The 17,707-nt window shown below is 39.3% G+C and overlaps 1 protein-coding gene across 1 annotated transcript; it reads left to right on the top strand.

The window, feature by feature from the left end:
- The first annotated feature begins 524 nt into the window (after window positions 1–524).
- On the top strand, window positions 525–16,451 carry CFAP206 (cilia and flagella associated protein 206). The gene is made up of 13 exons (XM_069804820.1): window positions 525–649; window positions 903–1,011; window positions 1,911–1,994; window positions 2,322–2,412; window positions 3,480–3,668; window positions 3,934–4,092; window positions 5,015–5,223; window positions 6,056–6,175; window positions 8,375–8,573; window positions 9,294–9,431; window positions 11,511–11,704; window positions 12,758–12,898; window positions 15,913–16,451. The coding sequence occupies exons 1-13, from the start codon at window positions 558–560 to the stop codon at window positions 16,141–16,143; spliced, it is 1,956 nt and encodes a 651-aa protein (XP_069660921.1). The 5' UTR covers window positions 525–557; the 3' UTR covers window positions 16,144–16,451.
- Window positions 16,452–17,707: the final 1,256 nt, after the last annotated feature.

Genomic DNA, 17,707 nt, shown 5'->3' on the forward strand with positions numbered 1-17,707 from the left:
TATGTATATATATATACATATACTTCTTTGTTTTGTATATACACATACATGTTTATGTGTATATATACATACTTACATATCCCCGTACAGATGTTTTGCATATACATCCATGTACACATTTTGCCTGTGCATATACATGTCTGTTGTATACATGAGTATATATTTAGGTACATACACCTCTGTATGGTATGTGTGCATGTTTATACATACCTATGTATCTATATTTATGCATAGCTACGTGTAGCCATAGATGTCCTCATACATGGTTTGTATGCACATACAGATGTTTAGGTACACATATAACTGTACCCCCATGCCGCTAAATAGGTTTGGTAGATACACAGCCATCTGCGTATGTATGTTATGCATGTACACCCCCCCATACATTCTGCCTAAACACGCATTTCTCCACGCGCGTCTCTGCGTTGTCTGTAAGCTCGCGTTTCGCCCACGCAGGTCTGTACCCACAGGGGCACGCACACATCCAGCCGCCCGCCCACACCGCTCTGCTCGGCGGCGGCCGCCGCCGAGGCCGGGCCAGGCCGCGCCGCGTCCCCATGGCAACGGTCTGGCGGCTGGCGCCCGGCGGCGGGGCTGCTCTCGCCGGTTGCCGCCGGCCGGGCCGGGCCGGGCCGGGCCGGAGGGGCAGGTGAGAGCGGGAATTTGGGGGGCGTCCGGGGCGGTGGGAGCGCTGCGGGGTCGGGGGTGCCCCCGCAAAGCGGCCAAGGCGTGGAAGCGGCGGGGCCCGGGGGCTGGTGGGCGGCGGGCGGCCCCCCCCCGCCCTGGCCGGCCGTGTGGTGGCGAGGGGGGGGACGACCCTCAGCCGCTTGAGGAGAAACGTTGAGAGACGCACCCGAAATCTTAAATAAAAGTTAACCCCGTTAACCTGTGTGTTTGTCCAGTATGTCTTGTGACCAGGCCGAAAGTGTCATCAAGAAAATAATCCGCGAAATCGGACAAGAATGCGCCGCCCAGGGACAAACCGTTTCTGAAACCTTGGTGGCGTTCCTGGTAAGCGCAAATTCAATGTTCGGGGTGGGGGGGGTTATTATTATTTCATCTGGGTGTTTTTCTAATCTGTTTTTCAAATTCTGTTGTCATCTGTAAAATATTAAGATAAATATGTATTGATAGCATACGGATCAGAAGTTTCAAACCTGGGTGCCCATAGCTTGGCAGTTCGAACCGGTTTTTAAGGCTTTCATGAGGTAGGGGCATAATTTTACATCTTCCCTCGAAGTCACTGACTGATGCAGCTCTGACTGAATGATGTGAACCAAGGACATAAACATTCCTTTGCTCTTAAAAGTCAACAAACTTCAAATGGCAGCTCCATGGCAGCCTGCCCAGGCTGGGATGGCAACAGCCGAGGCTTTCAGGGGTGAGTTGAACTTTGAAAAGTCTGGGTTTCTGATAGCCCACATTGGGAAGTTTTCAAGGGGCGTTCAGTGATATTCAGTATAGGGTCCTAAAAACCTGAAAAAGTATTTCATTCCTCTGAAACGCCATCTATGCGATGGCATAGGCCCTCAAAAGGCTGCAGGTTCTGAGTCCTGGGAACTCTTTGAGCTCTGACTCAGAGTTCCCCCTCAGTTTTCTTTAACAGGCAGATAAACCATTTTTTTCTTTCTAAAATGAAAATGAGAAGTGTTCCCAAGTTTTAATAACATTTCGTCCCACTTTCATAAATGAACAAAAAGACATGACGCATAGGTGAATGTTTATTGCAGCAGCTATATTTATTCTTTGATGTTTATCTCTTCCCTCTATTGTGATGGATTCTTTTGTTTGTTTCTCTGTTTAGGGAGGGCCAGGTAGTATAAATGGGATTAATATTTTTCAGAAAACAAAAGGTTAGTTACAAACAGTATATATTGAGATATAAATTGTTTTCTTTTGGCAATCACTAGGTGAAAGCTGTTGTTTTAGATCCAAGAAATGACTTCAGTGTGGATCAAATCCTTACAAAAAAAGAAGTGCAGAATCTTACCCAGGTAATTCTGACACGATGTTGAGAGTCAGTACTTAGCTAAGACTATAGCATTATTTGCTACCTGTTCCTGTAACTAAAATGCCATTTTATTTTGATATGAACACTTTCAAAATATTAACCCTACTTTATTCTCATGGTTCTGTAGCTAAAGACTGGAGTAGGTGTTCCCTCATGTTAGTAAATGCCTTATACTTCATAGTGTTTGTAGTATGTCAAGAGAATGATAGGGAGGGGGCTCTACTGCTGTTGTGAAACCTGTAGCATAGTCACTGTCAGTTCAGACCTTTCCCTCTTGATGAGGAAGAACTCACTTCTCTGTCTCTCTCAGCTCTGTGTTACCAGGCTGCTTGACACAACAAACCCATCCCTGAGCACAATTAAGATGCAAGTTTACTTTGATATGAACTATGCAAACAGAGGTAATGTCAAATATGTTTTCATAGAAGTTGATGCTGAGTTTAGGATTTAATATCTCTCTGTGTAGGGCTAATAATGATTCCCGTTAAATGACTGCTGGCAGTAAAGCAAAATAAAAATCCCTGGAGAAATGTACTATATAGGAGTATGGTGTTTCAGTAATGATATAGTAGGGAAAAAATGTGCATTATATTTGAGAGTACACTCATCCTGTCTGAGAGACTTACTGGATGTAATGTATTAGATCGCTTGAGAACAGCTATGCTTTCAGGTGCAGTGGCTAGCTGCCTTCTGCAAGAAAAACTTGCACTGCACCTATGTATCTGAAAGAGAACCAGTACCCAAAACTGCACTTACATATCTGAAAGGGAACTTGATGTTTTATCGATATCCCTGATTGAGAGATATGAGCAATCTTGAACAATTAGTTGCGGTTTTAACCGAGTATGTTTTGGTCTCATCCGTGGTAACGTCATATGGTCTGAGAATGGGAATGTGGAAGAAAAATGATGGGGAGAATGTCTCTGCTGTAATTTCAGATCTCAATGGGACAGTGAGGGCTTGCTGGGAAACAGAAGACAGAAAGAGCAGACAAACATTTCTGTGTGAGGAGGTCATGAAAATGTTTTCTTGTTACCATGGATTAAAACCAAAAATTAGCAAAACTAGGAAGCTGCTCTGCAGTCTTCTGGACTCAGTAAGCTCAATAAGTCCAGTAAGATTCTGAGATCCTGGGTAGTGTTCAGATTTGTGTATGTAACTTCAGGTGTGTATGAAATGTGTGTGTGTGTTAGGTCCTACTGCAGCCAGAGGAGTCCAGACAGCCTGCTTAATTAGGCCTGAATAGTTCCCTGGACTCTACTGACTGATGTTAATCATGCTAATTATGTTAATGTTTAACTCCACTGTTGTTCAAGGTACCATAACTTTATAATTAACATCTCTTCCACCTGTCTGTGCTTCGGAAACCTTAAGTTGGTGCTCTGACTGTGGAAGTGAATTGCACCCTCTGAATAAGCCAAATTCCAAGGAATTTAAATAGCGCTTCCTAACATTCCTTCTTTCCTAGCTGAATTACTCAGTGAGCAGCACCGTGTTCTGGAGGGAAGGCTGGCTCCTGTGGTCAGAGATATCACAGATAGTTGTCCTCGTGTGCAAGAAGAAGTGGAGAATGTGTATCGAAAGATTGTGAGCTATGTGCTGCTAAGGTCTGGCCTGGGATCGCCAACAGATATCGAGGTTGTCAGGGAGGTAACAGGTCAGTAAACTCCCAGCTGTGAAATTGGGCTTTTCTCATTGAAAAATAACATTTTACCTTTTCTTTGCTGATCTTTAGATACAGATATGGTAAACTGTGATGAATGCTTACTACCTAAACTGTCACTGCTCAACTTTGAAGCCTAAATTTGCCATGGATTTCCTACTTTCTGCAGTTGTTCAGGAGAGGGTATTTTTGCTTGTTAATGATTTTCTTTTTTGTTCCCTGATATTGAGAATTTCCTTACCCTTTGTAATGCTTCTAGCTGCCTTGCAGAGTGTATTCCCCCAGACAGAGATGATTACTTTCATCTCACTCAGTAAGAAGAACAAAGAGCAACAGCTGAAAAATCTTGCCATGCTGGTCACAGGAATTCGGTTGTACAACAAGGAATGCAGGAAAGGAGGAAGCAGCATTGATGACTGTAAGTAGACAACTGCATTTGGGCTGTGTATTTCAGATTAATTCTTCCTGGCCTTCTTCACTGGAGCGGCTCCAGTAATATCCCATCTCTAGATAAACAGCTTTGACTCAGGGTCTGAAAACCTGAAGGAAAAGTACATATTTTGTATTTACTTACAGGTTTCCGTGTAGGCTGCTACTTTTTAGCTAAGAGGGAGCCCTATGTGGTTGATGTGGAAGGGTTATGTGTATTAACTTCATGCACTAATTTACCTCATGATAACTCTTCCCTGATCCCTTGCCATTAAGTGAATTAAATATGTAATGTTTGCCTTTAAAAGCACTTAATTAAAATCTTGAAAGAACACTATCAACTCAATTACAATTTTGTGTTGCATATGTGTAATGAGAAGTGATAGAAGTTGCTGGGGCATTATGTGTATTCTGATAATTTAGAGTAACCTCTTCAGATTCTTAACATGTTCTCAGAAATCTTTTGGATTTTGAATCCTCATCAGTGGAAATGTTTTTGTGAATGTGCATGTAGTATTGTAACTCAGTGTGGAGACTTCTTTGTAAGAAAGGTCTGCAGCCCAGTTTTAGAAGAAACTAAGAATTGAAAATTGTGCAGATTGCCTAAAGTCTCTCAGGAAACCCATGTCAGTAGCATCAACTGAACTGCATCTACTATGAAGCAAGTTTTCTCACAGTCCTTGACTTGACTGTGATATTTCCACACCTGTAATTCTGACTGTTTGGAACCTCTCGACTAGTAAGATACAGCGGTTGAATCTAGTATGCAAGCATTTGGAAATGCATGAATATAAGGACAAGACTTAGAAATTTTGTTGGAAGTCTGCTTTGCTCAAATACTGCACTGTAATCTTTTGCTAATGATTTAAATAATTCTCTTTACATGTATCTCATTTATTCTGTACCAAAAGTGCCAGCCATTCTGAATGAAGCCATTCCATCAGCTACCCGGGCTGTTGATGAAAGTCTTAATACTTGCCATAAGCTAGCCCACCAGTACACAGCTCTGTTGGAATCCATGCAGGAAGACCAACACAGATATACACAGCTTAGTTCTTTTAAATTAAAAGAAGCACTGTTCAATGTGAGACAATATGAGGCCTTCCTTTGCATCCTTCTGGTGAGATACCATCATGTTATATCCTGTGGGTTTTTATTTCAGATTGAATGTATTCAAGTTACCTACTTGTACAGGACAGAAATATAAGAAAAATTATTCAGACATCAGTGAAATCATATTATCTCAATATATGAGAATCTACATCATCTGTCATGATGAACTTTGGACCTAACTTGTTGGGTTTGGCTACTGTCAGCTAAAAGACAAAATGGATTAATTGTTTGCTGCAGTGTGACTGTGCTTCCACTTAATTTCTGGAGGTTTCCTTTTTTGGTTTAATTTCATTAATAAAGGACTGAAAAAGTAGGACTTCTTCCTTGCTTGCGTACTGATACTCACTCTGCCCCAAAAGGCATGAGAGAAAAAATGTCCTTGTTCAATCCATAAATCACCTCAATTTTAGTCTGCAGACATCCCCAACTCATATGGAGTCATCAGAAGTCTTTGAAGAATACAATTTAAATTCTTGAAACTTGTTTTGCTTATGAAGACCTTTTAATTTGTCTTTTGAGAAACTGCAGGGTTTAATTTGTTTTTCCTGTATATTATAAAGCTTGGAAAAATATTTTATTCTCAATTTGTTTCAGTTCTCTTCATTATAAAAATGTAGAGGTTTTCTATAAAAATTACTAGTATATATTTGAGAGAAGCACCTGGTTTTGTACCTGAACACTTAAGGAAAAATATATTTTGTGGAAAGTTAGGGTGCATTTCGTTCCTTAAAACAGTTGTCTGAAAATAGTTGAATGAAAAGATCCAAGTAAATACTTGTTACTAATTACTTGGTTTTTTGACTGTCATGCTTCTTACCTGAAGTAAGTTCTCTTTCCAGTCTGATGCAATTACAAGTGCTCAAGAAGTTGAAAAGATGAATGTGCAGTTTGTAGCGACAGTGGAGCAGTTGAAAAACACAGTGCAGAATAAGGTTTCCATAGATACCAAAGAAGTTTTTGTAAGTATTTTGAATGGAAAACCTATTTCTTCTTAATTATAAAAAATTACTTAAGTATTACAAAATACCAGTGTATTTTTGTATAGTTTGTGTTAAGAAAAAGGCTACATTATTTTCTCTCTATTATAACACCATCTCTGATTTTTAAAGGGGCAACTAAACTAAAAGACTTGATCTCAAGGTAAAAGAAAAGCAAGGTACAAAGGCGGGGGGGAAAGAATTAAATGTTATTTTAAGTGTCTTGAGTCATTTGTCAGTATTTGTAGATTTACAGTGATATTTTCCTGGTTTGTGTAAACATTCTCCTGTTCCTTGCAGAAGTAGTAAGAACACAATGATAACAGATAATGGCACATCAGAGTGTGGTTCTCTTTAGTCCTTTCAGATAGCAATTCCTGTAATTACAGTATGACTCCTTGACATAATTTTTCTAAAGAAATCAGCTTTCTGTGGTGGGGGTTTCAGCCACTTTGCCCCTCCCAATAGCTTCTGAACCTGTTGGCCAGTTTCAGTTGAATTTGTCAGAGTCCAGAGATCTCAAAATATTTCATTTTCTGCAAGTTTTGTGAAAAACAAGCAACTAGAGAGACACAGTTAGAGCCCTCCTAAGATTAAGTCTGAAATGGGAATGCCACAATTACCTGCTGGTTAGTGTGCTGTGTGGCCAGTGAGCAGCCACGTACCTCTGCACGATTGATGTTCTGTACTGTTTCACCCTTAGTTGGGAGCTACAGGACATGGGAGGGAGGTGTTGGAGGAAGAGGGAATGAGTGGTGCGAACTGCAGGTTGTGAAGGAGGGTGCTCGATGACCGTGTGAAAACCTGGGATTATTATGATGACATGGTGTAAAGGAAACGGGGGAGAAATATGTCAGAAACCAGCTTCATTTAATTTGCTTTTCATGCAAGAGCTCATTATTTTGTGTGATATGTCTATCATTTTAATTCCTTGTAGTTAGCCATTGAACTAGCATGCAGTTCATACATATGTTAGGTTTTATTTCATCCTTCTAAACAAATAATTAGAAAGCAAAATAAAGTCTACTGTGGAGGAGGGAGGAAGGAAGATCATGCCCCCACCACCTACCTGGAGTGTTTTTTACGCCTCCCATGAGGGCATCTGAGCTGGAAACTCATGGGAACAGCACTTTAACTGAGGTACACCTCAGATGTGATTTGACACTTCGGTTTATGTGTGCTTGTGATTTTATAAGCCAGACGTTCTCATTTGGGGAACATTTTCCTCTCCTGTCCAGCTGCTTAAAGCAGTTTTTTTTCTCCTATATCTTCATGGGGCTTAAGTGACTGATACACGTTACCCTTTTCCCTAGAAGCTGTCTGCTGTTGTCTGCTTCCTTCCTAGATTTTCTTCCCCCTTCAGGTTGGTTAGTTGTTTTTTCTTCTCTGCTGAAGACAGAATATGTGATTTCTTTTGATTTCAGGTCTTTCACAGGTAGAGATTTCTATATTAACACTCCATTTAAATAGTTCTTCTTGTCTTCAGCTAGTTGCTGAGAAGCTGGGTCCTCTACACATGTAGAGAAGCAGGGCATTCTGCCTTTCAAAAAGCGTAGCATAACGCCTAACTTTGTGGTAAACTTTTGTTTTAGGAAACAGTAGATTTCATTAAAATTCTTTGTTTATTCTAGTAAGAATTATTTTGATCTTGCTGCCCTTCCTTTAGTTTCTTCCATTTTTGTAACCGTAACATTTCCACAGCATTACTGATGCTGATGAATTCCAGAGGTGACTCTGGAAGCAGGGCAGACAAAATAACAAAATCTGATAGGTTTGTACATGCAGATGTGGTTTTACTTCATTTGGTAGTTAACCAGGTGCATTTCTTCTGGTCCTTCTTATTCCTGTATGCCTTATTTTCAGTTATAAAACTGTATTGTCAGTGAAGTGCTCAGTTCCAAGCATGGGCTCAGAGTAACGTATTTAGGAAAGGCTTTGGAGTAAAATGTAGAAAAGTACCATACTGGCCTATGGTCCTACATGCTGGACGTACGTGCTTTGGGCATATGTGATGGGAGCTCCTCTTACAAAGCCCAGGAGTTCCCCTGGAATTTCTGGATGCTGAAGGCCTTGGAGGTCAGCCCCACTTTGTTCATAGCAGGGATTGTTGTGCACAGCACTTGGGTTACACTGTGGACATAAAACAAATCTGGATTTTGGATAATTTTCTTTATTTTCTAGCCTCTCTTTGTTGCACTTTCTAACCTCTGGACCAGCTTTCAGGATCAGATACTACTGCTAAGCTTCCTCACAGATATGACTAACAATCTGCAACAGTTCTCGGAAATCCAATCACAGCTTTTTCCTGAGGAAGTGCTAACTTCTCTTCTGGAAGGAGTGACTGTGAAAAGTGATGAGGAAAGGATAAGAGAAACCATGGGTACTGGAAGTTATTACTTTTTAATTTTCCTTCATTTTCCAAGATATTGTGCTTTGAATTTTCTTTACAGAGGGTGCTACACATTGATTTTTTAATAATCAGAATTTGCAGAGTAAATTAAAATGAGTGTTGTAGTATGTGGATTTATTTTTCATGTAGTGTAGTTTGGGCTTTTATTTATATATATAAAATTAAAATATAGCTACTAGATACAAACATACCTTAAAAAAATGGCAGAATGATGAGAGAAGAATATTTCTACTTTTTTAAAAATTTCTTAAGTTTGTCTATGTGTTTTTATACCTTTCAGAACTTCTGAAATGGAGGGGGGAATAAAAAAGCTAATTTAACAAGGCTTTGGTTACTGGAAGTTATTTGTAAGATGGTAACCCTAGCAACCAAGTTATACTCCAGGGGAGTAATGGATGAGTGGGTGAAAACAAAATAGAAGAATAAGGTATTACCTTCCTGTTGTTGTCCCCTATATGGTGGGGGAGAAAGAAAGCTTTCCAAAAGAAAGCTATTGCTACTAAAGAAGGCTCCTGCAGGACTGATTTTTCAGTAGGATCTCTCTTAAGACAGGGCTAAAGTTTGGCTTTTGGGATCTTTGCACTGCAGGTCACCCTGTGAAGACCAGAGTAATCTGGTCATCCTGCAACATCATTATAAACATCTGATGTTTTGTTACTGAAATCCTTCCTTTGTTAAACCTTTTGTTAGGAACCAGAGTGAATGTTTCTGATTTCAAGAACCAAGAATGGCTTTTTCCAGAGACTACTGATAATTTTGATCAGTTGCTAATCCAGTACCATGGTTTCTGTGCACATGCAATTGGTGTGAGAGGCCTCACCCTCCCAGGTATGGTTTGTAGTTAGGTCTTTCCCATAGTTTATATGTACACAAGTACTAGGGGAAATGGAAAGACATGTTTTGAATGCATCCTCTTACGTCAAAGCTGGAGTACTGTATTTTCATGTTTGTAATTTTCACCCCAGATAACTTATTTCCCCGTTAAAGTATTTTTCTTTTAAAAACACACAAATAAACTGCCCTAAATGTAGGGTAGGAGGGCTTCAACAGAAAGTAGGCATGAGCAAGCAGAGGCAGAAACAAGATGGGATGGATAAATGTTTCCTCCTGCTATATGTGCATCTGTATAACCTACACTGCAGCTGAATGCAGGTTCGTTTACTGTTGTTAGTGTGTTTTAATACAGGCATAGGAAAATGGTCATTCCTTCTGTTTTGTGTATCCGTGTGTTGCAAATGCACCCATTCATTCCTACATCATATGTATTTTTAAATAGTCGTTATAAAGTACTAAAAATCTTCTCTGAAAAGAACACGAAAGTGCACTTGATTAAGTCAACTAATCATAGGAAATTTTTTGGTCTCTTCTAGGGTCATTTGTCTTGAAAGCAAGCCTTATTTCAGCTACCCCATCAGTTCATGGTTTCTGTCTCCCTATCCTTTATCCTTTATAGAACCTATCCATATAGAATTTTTTTAAACCTACAGGAGGTTGGGAGGAAACTACTGCCATTACTTAGCAGTATTAAAAAATAGGTATTTTAGTGGCAGTGTAAATTACTTACACTTATGTAGTATTGCATATGAGAACAACTGTCCTGGGTTGGACTGAAGGTCTATCTAGCCCTGTATCCAATTTCTGGACGTGGACAGTCATGAACACTTGAAGATCATGAGAAATCAAGTAGGAATGATCCTTCCTTAATTATATCCTTCCCTGTTCTAGCATGATGCTTCCTTAATTATATCCTTCCCTGTTCTAGCAATTAGTGGTTATGGGATTTCCTCAGATAAATGTTGAGTCTGTAACCTTCTGTTGAATAATCCTTGATAGAGGTTTTTCATCTATCTGATTGCTTTTTGAATCCATTTAGAGTTTGCCATGGGTTATTGTTATTGTCAAGAGACCTGCAATTGTAATTATATGTACTATGAAAAGGTACCTCTTTTTGCGATGGTTTTAAGCTCTGGCTTGATAATTTCATCAAAGACCTGATAGTCTTTCTATTAGGAAAATTAGCAAATAGTAATTTTATATTGCATGCAATTCATGGTTTTATAACCCCGTATCATATTACTTCATTTCAGTTGCTTCTTTTTAATGCTGAAGAGGCCTCTTTATTTAACCCCTCCTTCTGTGAAAGATATTCCAAGCCTCTGATCACTCCCAACTCTCTTCATTTTACTTTTTCTTATTCTGTTGTGTTGGAACAAAATGTAGTATTACAAATGTAGCATATAGGTTGTTATAATGTTGGTTTTCTTCTCCACCTCTGTTTGCATCCTAATAATTCCTGACATTCTTTTTGCTTTTTTGATTGCCACTGAGTATTGCCATGTAGTATTTTCAGGGCACTGTCTGTGATGATTCTAGGTCTTTCCTGGGCAATGACAGCTGAAGCAGAGCCTGCCAGTGTCCTTGAGCTCAATTTTTGTTTTCCTATATAAGTTATTTGGCCTTTATTAACATTTCATTTTCTCTGTTAATTCATTGTCCAGCTTCTCAGCTGCTTCATCTGCTTCTTCAGTTAATTTCAGTGTTATGACCTTTGGTATAAATGAACTGCTGATCTGCAATCAAGTATTTGCTGGAGATCATAGGGAAAACATTTGTGTGTATGGGCTGTTTTGTTATGCCTTTGCTATAGGTGTTTTATCTGTTGTTTTTCTGACAAACATGCACTAAGGCATGCTGGATGTGAACTGATCAAAAGCAGCTGTACTGACCTAACAAAACAGACTTTTCGGTATTTAAAAAAGCTTACTTTCAGGGATTTATTCTGATTTCAGAAAAAAGGAAGTGAAACTGACTTGAGGGAAACACAGAATCTTGATTACAAATGTCTTTTGTATTGGATATGATACTGTTTGCTATTTTATTTTGTGGGGTTTGTTTTGGTTTTTTTAGGAAATCCCGCTATTGGAATTTTGAAGCACAAGGAGAGATGTTATGTTTTCAGTTGCAAAGAAGCTGCATACATCTTTGCTCAAGATCCGGATAAGTTCATTCAACTGAACATCGAAAAAGCAAAAGAACATGCAGAGCTAATTCAACTGCTTGAGCTTCGTCATCAGTTTGAATACTTTGCTCCTTATGCGCAGGTACACATTGCCCATGCCTCATGCTAAACAGCTGTTGGGTCACTGGTTGATCTGTCCTTTCTAGAACATAAAGAGAACAGATGATACCTGTCTTTAGGAAAGAAGTATAATCATCTGCCTATCCTACAGAATGTCTGAAGGTCTCTCTTTTCCAGGTCTTCAAGGCGTTGATAATAAAACATTTTCCCTTTATGTTCTTATCACCTTATGTCTTCATAGGAGAATATGTAGAGCTAAAGGATTGTGGCAGTGATAAAAGCTGTTTGTCCTTGGCTTAGGAAGATCCTGTGTCTGATGGTTTCTTTTCCTCATTTTTGCAAAAGTAGCTTAAAGGGACAGTAAATAAATGGAACAGAAGATAAGCCAGATACCGTATTAACTGGAACTTCAGTTTAGCAGTTCATCAGTATGTGCTGGATGAGAGTGTAACAATATCTGGGGACAGGAATTATGGAAATATTACAAAATTAAAGGGGACTCATTAATAATGAATGCAACAGTGCTACTATGTGAAATCCAAAGACTTGATTTGGATTCATAGACGTGCTCTGTGATCCACTGTGAATTCTAGGTCCCTAGCAATGGAAAGAATGTAGTCTTGAACAGGCCCTTGGTGAGAAAGACAGTTTATATCCTGGCTCTGGCAGAGTTGTAAGCACTTCTCCTAATCATGATTTGTGATTTTTAGTCCATTCATAAAGACAAACTGAGGTGCCTGCACCATAAAATATTGGTGGTGGTGATGGGACCCCTTTTTACCTAAATCCAATTATTAAGCTCTCACTCAGGATGTGGGAGCCTGAAATTCAGCTGTGGCCTCTGCCTAAAGGGTTTTCTGTCAGAAATTAAATCCATCAAATACTTAATGGTTTCTTCTTTTTAGCGGGGGCAGGGGAAACAAAAATATTGTTGGATGTAAAAATCGTTATCCACTTGTGGTTTGCAGGTTTCTCTTTGCTTTTAAAAAGTAGCATATCCGTATGCTGTTTCTCTTACATATTTGTATTCTTCTCATTAATGCCTTGCTTGGTTTTGGTGGTTTTTTTCATCCAGGCCAGAAATGCAGACAAATGTTTGAAACCAACCACAAAATGTGACAGTAGTACTCAAACTGATACTCATATCTTGCCTCCAACTATTGTGACATCCTACGAATGGAATGAATGGGAACTCAGAAGAAAAGCTATAAAATTGGTTTGTATTGTTATTACCAGATTTTCATTGTTGAATAACAAAGTTCAGAATAAATTATTGTAAACTTTTGTTCCTTGCAACATAAATCTAACCTTATTCAAAGATGCACACTTTGTTACAACTGGCTCAGTATTTTTTCCCCCGGTATTTTCTCTCCTTATTCCTAGACTTTCTTACTCTCCCACTTTTTCCATATTTTTCCCGTTTTTTGAGCAGTGTTTCCACTGCTAAGTCTATTCATTCCAAATTTTTCAGTTGCCTTCTTTAAGTAATAGGAGTTTGTTGATTAGCATTGAATTTTAAAGTTGTTTCTCTACACTGTAATAAATTTAACAGCTTGAAGATATTGCTATATACTGTCTTTGTTAAAAAAAAAAGATGGCAGAAAGGTTTGGGTCAGGCAAAACGTTATTGGAAGTTGAGCAATTTATATTAATGTTCATCACTGTCAAGTAAGAGGAGATAAAATGTAGTAACTGGCAGACAGAATGGTGAGGAATACCTTTGGATGTGTTTGACCCTGCAGAAACTTTCTTTCAGCTAATATATTCATCCTTGAAAGGTATCAGAGCATGCCACCTCCCCCCCCCTTTTTTTTTTCTTTGTAATGAAATACTTTTCATTTTATCCTGATTCTTCATGTTTGCTAAAACCAATTCTGCTTTTTTGGGGGGGAAAAAAAATCCCTCTTTCATGTAGGACTGGAGAGGTAAGAAATAGAGCAAGTAGGTTTTCTGTTGTATATATAAGCCAGAGGAAATGTTTGTTACACTATTATGGTGATTTTCTGATGGATTGGACATCACATTCTGTCCACAGAAGGTTGGCCGTATACATAAAAGTTTTTAAAGGAACAGTATATATTTTAAAAGCTTATTCCTAGGGTTTGCCAGCACATGCAGTTGCCAAGGTGTAGCACCAGATTTTCACAATTCAGTCCAAATGAACTTGTGAGTACAGGGAATATTGCAGTTATCAATATCAACTGGACGCAGAATACTGCAGGGTTGATTATTTCTTTTCTGTGAACAGATGCACTATGGAGGCCTGTGGTCTGCTGTGCCGCCTATTTCCTGTTGTTCTTTTTGCCATGAAATCTCCAATGTTATAAAAAGAAACCAAAATTTTGGACTGAGAAGTCTTGCCAGTGTTAACTGGCTTATAAAGGATTCTAAGTAATAGTTGTTACTGAGGTATATAAAGAAGCCAATTAGGTTTACAAGAGGCTTAGCTAAAAGCCTCATTTGCTTCTGTAATGGACAAAAGTACATAAATACAAGATGTGGTCAGTGGTTTATCTTTAGCGTAAGCAAGGGTGATGTTTTCCAACAGCTGAGCATGAAGACCACTCACAAACAAATTTGTAGTTCGTTAGTTTGAAATATTTAGAGAAAGTACTTTAAAGTACTAAGGGTGTTTTAGCCTCAACTGTCCATATGGGAGATTAGTGATGCCGAGTTGAAACAAAAAATCCCAGATGCATGCAAAAGTGTTTTGTCTACAGTGACTATGGTGAATTTGTAATATGGAGGTGATACGACATTTAGAATCAAAGTGCTAAAATAACAGAAATAGCTTACCAGTGCGTCTGTGAATTCAGTACTTTAGGGCAGCATCAGCCATATTTGCAGATTTTGCTAGAGGATGAGCTCAGATGCCTTGGTTTTTTTTTCTGTTGTTCATACTTAGCCAGAAAACTTGTAGCGATATGAAGTGTTAAAATATGAGTCTGTTAGAACACCTGTTTGATGTTAGAAGTAAAATTTTCAGCTCCCATTTGTTTCTCTGTGCAAGCATTGTTCCTTGCAACAGTGTACATCCAGTTTTCAAGAGGGATAAACTTAACAGAGAAACAGTATCTCATTCCTGCTCTTGTTTTAATTGTCATCAAAACCCTCAGAAAAAAAGACTAAAATATTGTCTTTCTTTCCATGCTGTCTTTTCTGTAAGTTCCTTACTGTTCTTTTCTGTATTTTCCTTGATGACACTGTGCCTAAGATTCAGTTGTAGATTAAGATACCAAAATGCAGCTACAGATACGTGCTTCAACTTCCATTCCAGCTGAGAGAGACCTAGCTAGTGGAGTCTGGAGAATATTTTGACTCACCCTGATATGAACACCAAATTTGTCCAACTTAATCACGCTCCAGCTTCCACTGACTCCAGTCTCTGCTGACTGGACTGGACTCCAGGGACTTTCTCACTTACATGTAAGGGTCTGGATCCCACCACATGAGACTGTATTTTGTATATTTCGATGACAACATTATGTCATATGATTTACAGTGTTTTACATCATTGCTGACATAGGAGGCTCAGTGAAATAAGGAGCATTTTGTTGTTTCAAGTGCTTTGTAATAGTAACACTTTGAGAGAAGTGGTTTTGTTGTTGTATCTACAGCAGTTTCTGTGATTAAACAGAGCTTTAATCATAAATTACCTTACCTTTTGCCCCTTGCCAAGGGGTTCATAAGCAATGTCGTGAAGGAAGGCATTTTTTCCCTTCTGTCTGGTGCTTTGTGACACCAGCAACTAAACCTCATCACGTTTGGTCTGAAACCAGACAAAGGCTTGATCCTGTAGTTTGATTATCCACAATATTTGGGATCCTCAAGCTTGTTTTAGGTTTCCATCTCATTTAGTGTGCTTTCAGACTGATTGAAGTTAATTTGAAGCACTGGAAGAGCTTAACATGAAAACAACATTTTATTCTAATAAAACAAAGGCTCCGACATTTAACAAAATTTGAAGCACAGGAACCAAAGGAAAACATGAAAGCAGTAAGAGGCTGACTTAGAATTGTGTGGGCTACCTCCAGTGCTGTTCACACATCCTGTTAGTTCAGAAGTTATCAAATGGTGGTTGCAATCATGTATTTATAGCAGGGTGAAGTGGGCCACGTTCCAGGTTTATGAAGCCCATAGATGTAAAATATACAAAGACACGTAAGTATACACTAGTGCTAAAATGTTCAAACAAAATTTTGCTTAATCTCATTCTTTTTGTGTCTTTAGGCCAATTTGCGCCGCAAATTAACCCGTGCCATGCAGACTGATCTCAGCCATATGAGAAGAGAGAACTCCACCCAAGTGTACTTGCCAAAAGATGTCAGCACCCAGACTAAGCGTGACAACTCAAGCAATGTACCCAGACCACAGATTTTCTTGGAAGGTCTCCAAGGAGGATCTTCTCCTACTACTCATATGGTCAAAGTAGACTTAACAAGAGCAGTAGCTGAAACCTAAGTGAAAACGAGAAACCCGAAGATTTGCATTGAAAGTATATATAAAAAATCCGTGCATATATCTGAATTAAGATACAAAAGATTTTACTGTGTCTGTTGATTCCAGGAGCAGTTGATTTATTTCATTTATCTATTGGGGCTTCTGACTGGCATTAAGTGATAGAAATGGTAAGCCTGAAGCACCCAGATTTTAAACAGCAATTTAGAATCGAGATGTTCCCGAAGACTTTAATGCAAACTAACATTTAAATGTGTAGTGTGTGTTCTGGGATTTTCCTGAGGTTTTAATACAATGATTGCTTGCTGAAACGCTGTAGTTAAGAGCCATGTCTTTGGTACATGAAAAGCGTAATGCAAGACAACTGGCTTTTGTGAGATACGGGGCCAATGCTGCAGCTCCTATGGAGGCATAATTCCCATTGGTGTGAAATAAAACTGATCTCAAGAGAGTCGCCTGAATGTCACAGCTCCACCCTTAGAGAGAATCGCCAAGAAGGTAAAACCAGGAAAGCGAAATCAGTCTGGGTCCTTGGGCCTGTCCGCTCGTGCTGTCGTTAACCCAAGTGTCTTTGCACGGTAATAGGTGTTATGAATGTAGGTCACGGAAGGGAGGTGGAGAAGAGGAAATCTACCTAGGATGGCTCTTGGCAGCCTTTTAGGTCTCTAGTAATTTCTGTATTCGCTGGCCAAGCAGCATGCTGGTAAGCACACTGGAAACCACAGGAATGTGAGTTCAGGGTACCTTTTCGAAAGCTGTGTTTCATTGTGTTTGAAAAACTAAGGCGCAACAGGAAAAGGTTTTTAGCTTTATTTCCTTGTGGCTGGGAAATACGTGCCAGGTTTGATCAGCGCAGCTGCAGCTAGTACTTCTGTTTGAGAAAACCTGAATCATTGGAGCTTTAAGATGAAACATCTTCTCAAATGGAAGTAGGGGGTGCTTTAAAACAGAGATACTTTTCACAATAACAAAGGGCTCCATGAGTTATTATCTGTGAAAAGTCCTGGTGCGTGACTGTGATTGCCTAGGGTGTGCTAAGGTTTCTAAATCTATTTCTTGGCCAGGTGTGGCATGGTTTCCCAGGTCATGGTTACACAAGCTTGTGACAATGAAGCTTGAATATTCAAGCTGCTGGGTGATTTTTCTGTGGCATTGTGCAGGATAGCATTCTCTTTCTGTTTGACCATGTCCAAGGTATTTGACTTCACTTTTTAAAGTTATAAAGCTGGGACAAATCCACAAGGCATTATTTAAAAAAAAAAGGAGCAGGAGGGGAGCACACAAAGAACTTAGCTAAATGGCTTTCCACTAGGTGGTTTTCTCTTGTGAAAATAATCGGCAGCAGCCAGATGTGCTGCTCCCCCACGTTTTTAAATAATGATAAGCCGGCACCAATTTTCAGATTTATTAATAGAAAAATGACTGCTATTACCAGCTGCAGCTTTGGGGTTTTTTTCGGAGAAAAACACCCTGTTGCTGCTTGATGTGATACTTTTCGTTGATGTGACCTCCGCGCATTTTTAATCGTCGTTTGCTTTGAACCTCTTAAGAGTTCTTGCACCGAACC

The sequence above is a fragment of the Haliaeetus albicilla genome, chromosome 17, assembly GCF_947461875.1.
Source record: "Haliaeetus albicilla chromosome 17, bHalAlb1.1, whole genome shotgun sequence".
In the NCBI taxonomy this organism is placed as follows: domain Eukaryota; kingdom Metazoa; phylum Chordata; class Aves; order Accipitriformes; family Accipitridae; genus Haliaeetus; species Haliaeetus albicilla.

What these genes read in the sequence shown, in the direction of transcription:
- CFAP206 (XM_069804820.1), top strand. Translation starts at nt 558, where the DNA reads ATGGCAACGGTCTGGCGGCTGGCGCCCGGCGGCGGGGCTGCTCTCGCC. An exon ending in GGGCCGGGCCGGAGGGGCAG is followed by an intron (nt 650 to 902) that starts GTGAGAGCGGGA and finishes GTGTTTGTCCAG; the next exon opens with TATGTCTTGTGACCAGGCCG. An exon ending in AAACCTTGGTGGCGTTCCTG is followed by an intron (nt 1,012 to 1,910) that starts GTAAGCGCAAAT and finishes GGCAATCACTAG; the next exon opens with GTGAAAGCTGTTGTTTTAGA.